Source organism: Mustelus asterias, chromosome 1 (assembly GCF_964213995.1).
Source record: "Mustelus asterias chromosome 1, sMusAst1.hap1.1, whole genome shotgun sequence".
Taxonomy (NCBI): domain Eukaryota; kingdom Metazoa; phylum Chordata; class Chondrichthyes; order Carcharhiniformes; family Triakidae; genus Mustelus; species Mustelus asterias.
Window position 1 is genome coordinate 51756757 of NC_135801.1, and position 13596 is coordinate 51770352.

Genomic DNA, 13596 nt, shown 5'->3' on the forward strand with positions numbered 1-13596 from the left:
CTAGCTTTTGGAGCGTGCTGCTCCTTCGTCAGGTGGAGTGGGGGATCTCCCACTCTGCGCTGTCATGTGTCGCGAAGGCCGCCTTGGAGAACGTTTACCCGAATATCAGAGGCCGAATGCCTGTGACCGCTGAAGTGCTCCCCAACAGGAAGAGAACAGTCTTGCCTGGTGATTGTCGAGTGGTGTTCATTCATCCGTTGTCGCAGCGTCTGCATAGTTTCCCCAATGTACGCAGAGTCGCTGAGCAGAAACTGATAGCCAAGTTCCGCACACACAAGGACGGCCTCAACCGGGATATTGGGTTCATGTCACACTATTTGTAACTCCCACAGTTGCGTGGACCTGCAGAGTTTCACTGGCTGTCTTGTCTGGAGACAATACACATCTTTTTAGCCTGTCTTGATGCTCTCTCCACTCCCATTGTTTTGTTTCTTAAAGACTGGATTAGTTGTAAGTATTCGCATTCCAACCATTATTCATGTAAATTGAGTCTGTGTCTTTATAAGCTCTGTTTGTGAACAGAATTCCCGCTCACCTGAAGAAGGGGCTTAGAGCTTCGAAAGCTTGTGTGGCTTTTGCTACCAAATAAACCTGTTGGACTTTAACCTGGTGTTGTTAAACTTCTTACTGTGTTTACCCCAGTCCAACGCCTACATATGACTCCAGACCTACAACAATGTGGTTGACGCTTAACTTGTCTCCTCAAGGGCAATTAGGGATGGGCAATAAATGCTGGCCCAGCCAGTAACACCCATGTCCCAGGAACAAATTTTTAAAAAGCATGATGTACATTCAAGGGCCCTGCATGCCACTACTTTATTGGAAAACTAAATGTATCAGAGATAAAACTTAAGATTGAAAACCTGATTTAATATTTCTAGTTCCTTATCTTAGATCCTTACCACCATAATTCCCTCCCATACTTATCTTAATTTCTCAGATTCTGCTATTTCTTTGCACCTCTCTCACTCTGGTGTTACTCTTTCTGCCTGTGCTGCCTGCATTCACCAGTCTGTCACTCTGCTCCTTATTTTAATTCACTCTTCTGCTGCTCCCACACCTCCTGTTCTGATCGAACTTCCAATTCACCTGGAGTGTCAATGTTATGTAGAAATGCCACCTGTTATCCGCCAGCCTTCACCACTAATACTGGATCCAGTTGTTGTTGTGGTGAACATTCCCATCCTCTTCCTACAAACCCATTGCTTGCGAGGCACTCATGTTCCACGTGGATCTCTATTTACCCCATCTGAAGGCTGCTTGCACCATTACATAGAGGCGTCAGCCCGCCCCCGCTGTCCATACGAGCTTCACTCGTGCAAATCTCGCAACCCCGTGCTATGCCTTCCCTATCAATCTACAGGCTGCAGATGGTTCCAATGACCATCAGCATTCCTTCTACAGCCCAGTACACAACTTGCCATGCCCAGGGACGTTGACTATAAAACAGCTCTGCACATCACGCTATGCTTTCTTTCCTAAGTACACAGCTGTTGCCCTCCCTGCAGCTACGGTACATCATGCTTCTAATGATTGCTCCTGTTGCATGCCCGCTGCACTTCTGCACTCTCTCTTATCTCTGGTTTCTGACTATGAGGTCCACATAGCCACTGAACAGCCTATTATCTGTGCCTTCTTTCCATTTGGCAGAAGCAAGAGGAATGTCTGCACAATATGATTCCGGTCTGCAAGTCCCTGAACAAAAACAGGAACCTTGATGTTGTTCCCATTTCCAAAGGGGACTAAGGGCAACAGTGACCCCCCCCCACAAACTACTACAGCCCCAGCTGGTGTGAACGACCCCTGATGTGCCATATTAACAAGCCCCCATTCCATATTCTGAAGTCTGCGTGCATTCCCTTCCAGTAAATGATGTGGTATCCGTTTGATCATCTTGTCTGTCAGCGTTTCATGCTGGCTTGTCAGGGTGCAACACTTGTCGGGGTCCAGCTTCCCTCCCCTCGGTCTTCCCTCTGCCTTCCATTGTTCATCATCCACATCCACCTCCTTGACATCCCACCTACCATCAGGCCCCCTCGTCTTTCCTCCCTTATCTTTGCACAGCCCACCTTGTCTTTATCAGCCCCCCCATTTTACATCCAAAGTCCAGAGTGGGGTCTGCACAAAACCCACAGTACAGTATGGTCCAGACAGACAATGGTGTGTGGCACCGGGATCAGAAGACCCCTGCGCTCCCCAACTCTGGGTGCAGTACTGAACCGAGTTGATGAGACAGGTGGGTTCACAATCTAGCAGCACTGTGCTGTCCATAAAGACCAGCTTGGCAATTAAAGAAGTTGGAAGAACTTGAAAGTTAAACTAAAACTGTTCATAAAGACTAGCTTAGCATGCAGCTGGAGGGCACAAACCAGTCTATCCCAACAGAGTGGCGTTTAGCGCAGCAGAAGTGGCCCAGCACTATGGCAGGTAGGCTAGGTATGTTGCACTCAGTATCTTGTGAACTGAGGTCTGTCTTTTGCATGCCACACTTTTTTAAACAGGTTTGAGGTCAAAGTAATTTCTCAGTGGTGCGACACAAGATTGGAAGACCTGACAAGGTTCAAGCAAGCAACAGTTTTAATGAGATGCAAATGAGAATGTGAGATTTCAAACTGTTTTTACTCTGGCAGGTTTTTGACTTTTCAACTCCAGCTGGATTCTCCGCTCCCAACGCCATCAAACTGCCACCGGCAGAATGGGAAAATTCTGCTCAGTGACCGTAACCAAAAAGAGACCATTCACCTCCCCTTGACATTCATCTGCATTATCATTTCGGATTCTCCTATCATGAATATCCTGGAAGTCACTACTGACCAGAAACTTAACTGGACCAGTCACATAAATGCTGTGGCCACAATAGGTTAGCAATTCAGAGGCTGCATATTCTGAGACGAGTAATTCACCTCCTGACTCCAGAGAGCTTTTCCATCACTTGCAAGACAAAATTCAAAAATGTGATGGAATACTCTTCACTTAGTGCTGATCCAAATCCACTCAAACTCCATATCACTCAGGACAAGTAGCCCACATGAATGTCATTCCATCCACAGCCTTATATTCACTCCACCACAAGCGCAGTGTGTGCCATCTACAAGGCACAGGGGATAAATTTCCATGGCGTATTCAACAGATCTTCTCAAACCTGCAACCTCTAACATTTAAAAAGACAAGTGTAACAGATGCATGCGAACACTTCACCTGCAAGGTTTGCTCCAAGCCACACAACTCCTTGAAATATATTGCCATTCTTTCATCAAAATTAGGTTAAAATCCTGGAACTTGCTACTGAACTGCTGCCAGTTCCTTCACAACATGGATTGCAGTGGTTCAAGAAGGCAGGTCATCACTACCTTCACAAGAGCACTTGGGGATGGGCAATAAAAACTGACCTGACAGTAACATCCTCATCCCATGGAATTAAAAAAATTGACATAAATAATAGGTATTTCATATCCCTCTGCCCCCTTAACCCTGGACCATCTCCTCCCAACTATTCCCTAAAATATCACTATGAGGACTATCCTCACACTTATAGCATTTTCCCATTAATATTCCCCATATCTTCAATATTCTACTTTGATAAAATTGAGCCGAGAGTTGACATAGCTGTGTCCATATATATTCATGTTACTAATTCAATTCTAGGTCTTGAATAGTTCGAAAAATTGACCTTTGGAGTTGGCTTTGAGCTGCAAAGCCATCTTTTAAAATGCAAATCCAACCTCCAAAATGGAAAATAGGGCTCAGAAGATGCAGAAAAGAGATGTGCCTGCAGTCTTATAGCAAAAAAAAATAGAAATGCTAGAAAAGGAATTATAGAGCTATTAAGATTTAACTCAGTCAAAGCCCTGTCTGAATCAGGAAGGTTCCCTTGTTTCATTCCTGAGCTGTGCAGAATTAGTTGATCTCTGGGAGTTAGGAATTATTAAATCGGTTTAGTACTTCTGAGCAAGGTAAACAGACAACCAGATTAGAAAGGGGTCCTACTGTGGACTGCTCCCTTCTGATTCCTTCTAGAAAATGCAGCATATTTGATGAGGTCAAGATCAGATTTATTCACAACAATCGAAAGATCCATTGATAGTCACTGTAAGCTTGCTCAAGTAGAATAGCCATTTAGGCATAGCTCCCAAGACTGCAATGCTCACAGAACTCTACTTTAAATCTATCAATACTTTGTTAAAAAAGCTTTAAAAATTCTTGATGTGGGTAAAGTAACAGATGGTATTAGATGCCTCTCTCTTATAAAAACATATTCTCTTCCACAGTTAAAGGGCATACATTTCCTATAATAACAGCAAATTGAAAAGTTGCAGTCAAGGTCACTTTATCACATTATAAAGTGTGAATTACATGTAGCCCAGCTGAACAAACTGCCATATAAACAAACTCCTAAAATGAGCTATACAAACCAATAAACTAAATCTCAAGATCAACACTTATAATCCACAGATAAAACATAATCGAGCAGTGAAATAAAGGTGTTTATTTTTCCCCCTATATAAGAGAAGCAAAATGCAATTGTGTGATAGGAACGGATTGGTTTTGACATTTGCCAAATGCATAACCACTGTACAAGATTTAACAAATACAACTCAGTGGGCTGGTGGTTAATTCAGAGTGTATTGGCAGCAGGAGACCGCGCTTCAAATGCATATTAGAAAATCATGGGTAGGACGACTACAATTTTCTGAAATGGCTTCCCACCAGATTTATTTGGAAAATCAACCTCCTAGTCACAATCATATGCTATAATAAATACTAAGTAAAACAATGTTTCCACAAAGTCCCGATAAATCAAGAGATTGCAAAATGGCAAAAACATTGTTGTAAAAACATAGTTATAAAGAGAAGCTCTTTCATAGAAATATGTTTCATACAATTTTTATTTCACATAATGACCATTTAGTCCATATGACAAAGTGATTAGTGAATTAAGGCCAGTCAGCTTCACAAATGAAACCAAATCACACTGCAATGCAGGCCCAGGGAATATTCTGGACAAATATATATGATTTTTAGGTGTGAACAAAGTAATGCTAGAGAATCTTCATTAAGGTGCTTATATATGGAGACCCCATTGATCCAACAAGGAATGTTCCTTTAAAACATTTTGGGTTACTAAAATTTGTCTGCACAAACATTATGTTCCCTTCAAAATATTAATCCATAACACTCAGATTTACAACATTTCATTTGGAGCATGTTATTTATTCTTTTGTTGCAAATGCCTTCAGAAGGATATCTGCTGCCAGACCAGGAGTTATATCACCACTAACAACCTTATCCTCTAAACTGGGAATCTGATTCCTGACAGCTGGATGGTTGCAGAAGTACTCAGTCATATTATCTTTGATCATGTTCCACATCCACACTTTTTGTTGATTTTGTCTTTTCATTTGCAACTCACCACTTGCTAACAGTGAGGTACGGAATTCTGTTATTTTCTTCCAAAGTTCAGGAATCCCTTCCCCAGTTTTAGAAGAAATACGAAGAACCTAAAAAAGAAAATAAGCACTGCCTTACAAAATGGATACTAAACTCCCCTTACAATTGGGTTGCTCTTGCAGATTCCCATGGATATGAAAATTGTAAGAACATAAAGAAAACTTTATGAAATAGCTTTCTCAAAATTAACAGCTGTTTGTGAATGAGTTTAATTTGACATCAATACCTTAAATATAATACCATAGTCTTCCAAATGCTATCAATTAACAAACCTGCTCACTAAATACCATGGGAACTGCAAATATAAATCTACACCATTATTTACATATATTGGTGGGGCTAGCATAGCAATGCTCCGTTTTACAATCATTTTACCATATATTCAAATATTACTGATCTGTGGGACAAAAATGTGTTTTTCTATGCAACTTCTGTTCAGTTTCCTGTCCCCACACAATACCTTATATATTTCCTCGCTTTTTTCTCTAAACTTTCTCTCTTTACCCCCTCTATGCATCAATCTACTCATTCAAGAGACCGCATTCAAGTTAATATTAATGGAATTTAATACAAATAATCTAAAGAGGAAGCTGGAGTCTAAAAAAAAGGTGGATTTTCTTGTTGCACAGATCGCCTCATTCAAGGGCTAAAGAAGGTAACAAAGTAATTGAGAATAAAAATGAGACAAGGGTGCAAAGAGTGGGGGGGCATCCCCAGACAGTGAAGGAGGCTGGAAGAAAGAAGGGAAAGTAGTTGCCCCAAGAAGCATCAGAAGACTCTTACGGGGAATTTACCATGGGACGCAGCATACCAGTTGGAACAATATGTTAGATTTATGCTGGTTATGGAAAGGAATGGGAAGAGAAACTGCATAATTTCGCCAGCAATGCATTACATGTGCCCACTACAACCCTGGGAAGGCACTTAAAATAAAACTACATCACCAGCCTCGTCCCAGAGAACAGATACAGATTGATTTTACAGTTCCGCTAACCCCATCAAAAGGGGAGTGATATTGCCTAGTATTTATGGATCAATTTACTAGACGGGTGGAAGCATTCTCCACTAGAGATTGCTCCGCTTTAACAAATTATAGAGGGGGGAACCAAGCACTGCCACTTAGAGGCAGGATCCAAAAATACGTGAGAGAATTGAGTAAACAACTATTTGTTTAAGAAAGAAGTTAGAAACTGACAAGCAGTGCAGGATTTGGAGAGGGATCAGCAAGTTGAAAAGTGGACAACAGGGTGATGGTAAAGGTGGAACGGGGGTACAGTGGTATCCAACCACAGTGGCATGGGCTGTACAAGATAATTATGACAGGTAATACGTGTGCATTTGTAGATACAAAGACAGGAAGCCGATGGAAGCATTATCCTCAGTTAAAAATGTACAAGGACTGTAACAAACCTGACAACGATCCGACTGGTGGGGACCAACATTAATGTTTTCCTAGGTTCCTATTTACTCTGATGACTATCATGGAATCTTGTACATTCAGCTACCCACTTTAGGAACAGTGGATGAAGAAATCCAAAAATCTGAATATTGGATCAAATGACGCCCACCAGTCATCAGGCACAAGTAATCTTGTTGTCATGGGGAGGAACTAAAACAGAACGCGAGGTTTTTGTGCCCCTAGAAAGGCCAGGGATGCCAATTCGAATCACTGACCCAGATTGTGGATAGTCTGAGAAAGGATGGTAACCTGATCCTATTGTGTTCCCATAGGGTGGCGATTCGAGAGCGAAGTAAAAGGGGCAGCTGTCCATAACACCCGCCGAAATGGAATTCAGAGCTAAAAAAGACTCAGAGGGCAATTTGGGTATTAAAAGGACATACGATTCAAATACTGGACTTGTAGAGATATTTATGCAATGTCACAGAACCTGGCCTTGAGGGCCAATATTGTCAAGAACTATGTAAACATGTAATAGATAAAATTTGATTGTAGAGATGTTAGCAACTTAATACCATGAGGATATCAAAAATGCACCCAATGTCTAAACATGGTAGAGCCTCCCCCAGTTGGATTAGTGAGGATTGGGAAAGCTAAAACTTTACTACATGATGTGACAATGGTATCTCTTGGGGTAACCGACAAAGTTGAGTTTATCAATAATATTACATTCAACATGTCACAATCATCCTAATGCCATTAGATTGGCGGAGTAACACTGATAATTATACTTACAGAATTCCGCCTGAATCATGGATATGAATAAAAGTAACATACTCGGCAATATTGAGGGATTGCTTGAGAGTGCGGATTCAATAGTTAATTCAGTACAACTGTCTGAGTTGAATGGCTATTCCTCCTGGAAGGAAGTTGGAAAAAGGACACAGTAGAGTATGCACTCATCACCATAGACCTACAGAGTAAGGCTTCCATCGGGGCCTTGTTCATTGTGGCTGGGGACTTCAATCAGGCCAAGCTCAAGAGCATCCAACCAAGATACCACCAACACTGTTCCAGCAGAGGCCCAAACATCCAAGACCACTGCTACACAAATATCAAATGTGCCCACAGTCCAAAGATATGTGGGTTAGGTTGACTGGCCATGCTAAATTGACCCAAGTGTCAGGGGTATTAGCAGGGAAATTAGCAGGGGTTACGGGAATAGAGCCTGGGTGGGTTCGTGGTTGGTTCAGACTCGATGGGCCGAATGTCCTCCTTCTGCACTATGGGATTCTATGATTCTATCACCCGCCCACACTTTGGCGAATAAGACCACAAGGCTGCGCTCCTGCTCCTGGCGTACGCGCAATACTGAAACTGGAGAATCCATCAAAGAAAGTCATGCAATGTTGATCTGAGGAATCAAATGATCTCCTATGGGACTGCTTAGAGTCAGTAGACTGGTCAGGATTTAAAAACTCTGCGGCCAACCTGAACGAGTATGCCACTACAGTAACTGACTTCATTAGTGTGTAGAAGACTGTGTGCCAAAGAAGCAAACCGGAAACCATGGATGAACAGGGATATTCACTACTTGCTGAAGTCTGGGTCTAAGGCGTCCAAGTCAGGCAACGTTGACCTATATAAGAAAGCCAGATATGATCTAAGGAGATCCATCAAAGATGCCAAAAGACCAAGCTAGAGTCCCAGGTTAGCCACACGGACCCCTGCCAACTATGGCAAGGTCTGCAAGACATAACAGGCTACAAGATGAAGGCATATAAAATCACCAGCACCAATGCACCCTTCCCGATGAGCTCAGTGCATTCTATGCCTGTTTTGAACAAGAGGTCAGCAAGAGCATGCCCTCCATCCCGGAAGCCTAGGATGAACCTGTATCTGAGGTCACCACTGCAGATGTCAGAGCAGTCTTCTCAAAGGACAACCCACGGAAAGCGACCGGTCCAGATGGGGTACGTGGACAAGCACTCAGGTCCTACACAGACCAGCTGGTGGGGGTACTCGCAGACATCTTCAATCTCTCTCTACAACAATCTGAAGTCCCTATCTACTTCAAGAAGATGACCATCATCCTGGTACCAAGGAAAGCCAAGCAGCATGCCTTAATGACTATCGTCCGGTAGCACCAGCATCCATCATTATGAAGTGTTTTGAAAGGTTAGTCACGGCACGAATCAATTCCGACCTCCCAGATTGCCTGGATCCACTACAGTTCGCCTACTACTGCAACAGGACCACAGCAAATGTCATCGCCCTGGACCTGCACTCAACCCTGGAACACCTAGATAACAAAGACAGCTACTCAAACTCCTATTTATTGACTACAGTTCAGCCTTCAACATCATTATTTCTACGAAACTCATTTCCAAACTGCGTAGCCTGGGGCTCAGCTCCTCCCTCTGCGACTGGATCCTCAACTTCCTAACCCACAGGCCGCAATCAATAAGGATAGCCAACAACACCTCCTCCACTATCACACTCAATACCAGTGCTCCACAACGCTGTGTCCTCAACCCCTTAATATACTCGTTATACCCCCATGACTGTGTTACAAAATTCCTCTCCAACTTGATTTTCAAGTTTGCTGATGACATCACCATAGTGGGTTGGACCTCAAACAATGATGAGATGGAATACAGGAGAGAGATAGAGAATCTGGTGAACTGGTGTGACGACAACAATCTCTCTCTCAATGTCAACAAAACAAAGGATAGCCATTGACTCCAGGAAGCATAGTGGAGGACATGCCTCTGTCTACATCAATGGGGACGAAGTAGAAATGGTCGAGAGCTTCAAGTTTTTAAGTGTCCACATCACCAACAACCTGTCCTGGTCCCCCCATGCCGATACTATAGTTAAGAAAGTCCACCAATGCCTCTTCTTTCTCAGAAGACTAAGGAAATTTGGCATGTCTGCTAAAACTCTCACCAACCTTTACAGATGCACCATAGAAAGCATTCTTTCTGGCTTTATCACAGCTTGGTATGGCTCCTGCTCTGTCCAAGACCGCAAAAAACTACAAAGGGTTGTGAACGAAGCCCAGTCCATTACAGCCTCCCACCCATTGACACTGTCTATACTTCGCACTGCCTCGGAAAAGCAGCCAGCATTACTAAGGACCCCATGCACCCTGGGCATACTCTCTTCCACCTTCTTCCGTCGGGAAAAAGATATAAAATTCTCAGGACACGCACCAACTGACTCAAAACAGCCCCTTCCCTGCTGCCATCAGACCTTTGAATGGACCTACCTCACATTAAATTGATCTTTCTCTGCACCCTAGCTATGACTGTGACACTACATTCTGCAATCTCTCCTTTCCTTCTCTATGTACGGTATGCTTTGTCTGTATAGCGCACAAGAAACAATACTTTTCACTGTATACTAACACACGTGACAATAATAAATCAAATGAGACCCTCCTGAAAACAATTAATCATGCAACTGAAGAGATAATTAAGACCACAGAGGCCCAAATCAAAATTCATGTGATAATCTCACCAGAAATCTGACAGATGAGGTTAGGTCTGACATTGAAGATTTGAGATTTGGAACCACCACTCGATTTTTTTTCTCCCTTGTACAAGATGAACTTTAACATTCACTGAGGCAGACATGAATTAGTGGTACCTCAACCAGGAGGAGGTCCAGTGAAGGTGGCTGGGTTCACCGAGTTGGGTCTCAAGGATATATGACCCATGAGGAGGGCCTGACATATGAGAGACAGAATACTGTTAAGAATCAGAGCACTACTTGGTGCGTGCTTGTCAGATCCTCAAGCCTCTAGGGAACATCAGAAAGATAATCGGCGAATCTTACCATTGAAGGAGGCATTTCAAGTGGTGCAGGCGGGCCCCACGCAGTGGTGAATAATCACCCCAGAAACAGAAATAATCTCTGGAGGTTTACTTTGTGAAAGTAATCACAGTTTTTGTCTGCAAGTGACAGACTCATTGACTATGAAGAGTTCCATTTGCCCGGAAAACGATGGGATAATTGTTTGGTGCCTGATGGGATGACTCATTGTACAATGACAAAACACTGGGAAAAGTGGTCTGACAGGCCATGCGAGAGGCTATGGAAATCATCCATGAATATGTCAGGCGCTCCAAAATACCTGTACCTTATGAATGATGGAACCTTAATCAATAACAGAGTGGATAGCGATAACTCCTATACCTTGATTGGTATACGCTAATTACTTGTAATCAAATTTGGAACTATAACTGCTCGTGTATTCCTGACTCTGGCTAGTTACTGGCACTGACCTGTGACTTTCCAGCATCCTCGTTATATAGCTTGCATTAAAAGAGCTGTTTAAGAGAGCTCTGTGACTTGGTCTGGTTACTTGAAGGATAAAGTTGTGAAGAGTAAAGGCTGAACATCAAAGCCCGCAACAAGATGTAAAAAAAAACAATCTTTAGCTCTGGGGAAGACTGCTCAAGTAGGGTTGGCGAAAGAGCACCCACTGAAAGGAGTGTAATGCCTGTACAGTGTGTACATGAAGTACTCTGCTCTAAATATGCTGCCATTTGGCGATGCATTTTTACATTACACAGGCCTGACTATCATGCTGATGAAACTATAGCTCAAAATTAATAGCAGATAAAGGCACAGGTTTCTTTTACCTTAAAATTGTTGCAGGGTTTCTCAGTAGAAGTTGTTAAAACTATTCAGATGCTCATCCTCTGGACACCAGATGGAATATACATAAGGCTGTACCTGGTGTTCTGTGCTAATTCTGAAAGTATCTGTTTTTCTACAAGGCTATTCACATAGATCTGGAGAGTGCCCCACAGACACAGGACTAGCCAACCTTCAGCATCTGAACAAATACTTGGTGTGGGAGCCACTGAGGAGGTAGTGGTTTCATTAACAAGGTATCTATTTTAACAACTTCTTGCTAACCTCGTTCTTTCACTTAATGATGAACAGGTGCCACATTCTGCTTCAATGTACAGTACTGTTTTGCAATTCCCATATACATGTTCCCTTTCACTACATTTGGTGGCTTTCAAGATATGGCTTCTGGGACAAAGAAGAAACATGAAGCAGCCCCATCACAAGCATCTGTCAAGCACTTTAAACCTCAAAAGGTACCAAATATCCATAATGGCAACATGAGATACAGCAGTCAGAGGTGAGCATCTAAATGAAGCATCAAGTGGCTAAGGAGCAGCCAGTGCAGATGAACAATAAGAGGAAAAGAAGATGGATAGCTGCTGGGAATTCTGAGCTGATGTTTACTGACTGAACTGATTAATCAACAGGAACACTTCATAAAATCTTCAATGTCCCTTGCATGGAATAGTGGAGAACCCGCACAAGCACCATTCCAGCATGGGCGGCACGGTAGCACAGTGGTTAGCACTGCTGCTTCACAGCTCCAGGGACCTGGGTTCGATTCCCGGCTTGGGTCACTGTCTGTGTGGAGTTTGCACATTCTCCTCGTGTCTGCGTGGGTTTTCTCCGGGTGCTCCGGTTTCCTCCCACAGTCCAAAGATGTGCGGGTTAGGTTGATTGGCCATGCTAAAATTGCCCCTTAGTGTCCTGAGATGCGTAGGTTAGAGGGATTAGTGGGTAAAACATGTAGGGATATGGGGGTAAGGTCTGGGTGGGATGGTGGTTGGTGCAGACTCGATGGGCCGAATGGCCTCTTTCTGTACTGTAGGGTTTCTATGCTTTCTTCTATTTCTATGCTTGCAGAATAATGACCTTGCAGAGCACTAGAGAGCGAATGAAAACTCCAAAGAAACCTGCAGAAAAGCTTAAGGAGTGAGAACTTGGGGCAGATACAGTTTTGCACATCCACTGTACCCACCACTATTAATATCTGGACTCCAATTTGAAGGAGGTTCAAGATACAGGGGCAATTGCTTGATGGACCTTTAATGGCAGTTTTCCATTAGTAGCACAAAGGATCCGTCTCTACATAGATGTGGAATTATCTGCAGGGGCAGCTGACAGTTGGACAGTAAATGATGGAGAAGGTGATGAACCATTAATGCCTCCCAGCTGCTTCTCATAGAATTGTAGAAGAGGTAGCCAGAGTAAGTCGGTATCAATTGTCTGGGATTATCGGCAGGACCAAAAAGGGGAATCGTCAAGGCAAGTCACCAGACCCCCAATGAGGCCTAGCAGCTTCTCACCACACCTCTCTTACACTGTGAAAATCTTGATTTGTAAAAGTCCATTGCAGTGGTGGTTATGGATAATCACTAGAAGACAACCTCACTGCTGATGCACAGATGGTGAAGGCAGATTTCTTCAGACATGCCAAAACAGTTCTATATGGGGTTACATTGGGTGAAAATCAACATACCTTTCCCCCTTCCACCAGAAAGCCTCATCTTTTTCTAGTAGCATCAATTGAATGCCATGTAGAGTTCCCAAGATGCAGGTAAAGTTCAACTTGCAAATTTAGACAGTGCCTGTTTCAACTAGAGCTGCTTTAAACATGCACTTGCTGAACAAGGAGATGTACTGCAAAGAGTGATAGGGAATTCACTGTGGGAATATGTTAGTGGTTCTAATCAGATTTTGTACAAATTTGGAATGTTGCATTAGAAAATACAACTTTTTATACCACGGAATCAGTTTAATCTTGGACTTCTCTGCCTAACTGAATGTTACCCCTGCAAGTGCAGAACACGAGCCAGTTTTCAAGTCCAAAATATGGAATATGTTCAATTTCCTAACAGGTGATGTGGTTCATCAGAACATGCACC

The 13596-nt window shown here is 43.0% G+C and overlaps 1 protein-coding gene across 1 annotated transcript in view; it reads right to left on the reverse strand.

Moving 5' to 3' along the window:
• Nucleotides 1-3532: 3532 nt before the first annotated feature.
• Nucleotides 3533-13596, reverse strand: part of mmaa (metabolism of cobalamin associated A) — a 39711-nt gene continuing 29647 nt past the window's right edge. Inside the window, exon 6 of the mRNA XM_078212269.1 lies at nt 3533-5498. Coding sequence (XP_078068395.1) covers nt 5211-5498 — 288 coding nt within the window. The 3' untranslated portion in view covers nt 3533-5210. The remainder of the gene's footprint in view (nt 5499-13596) is intronic.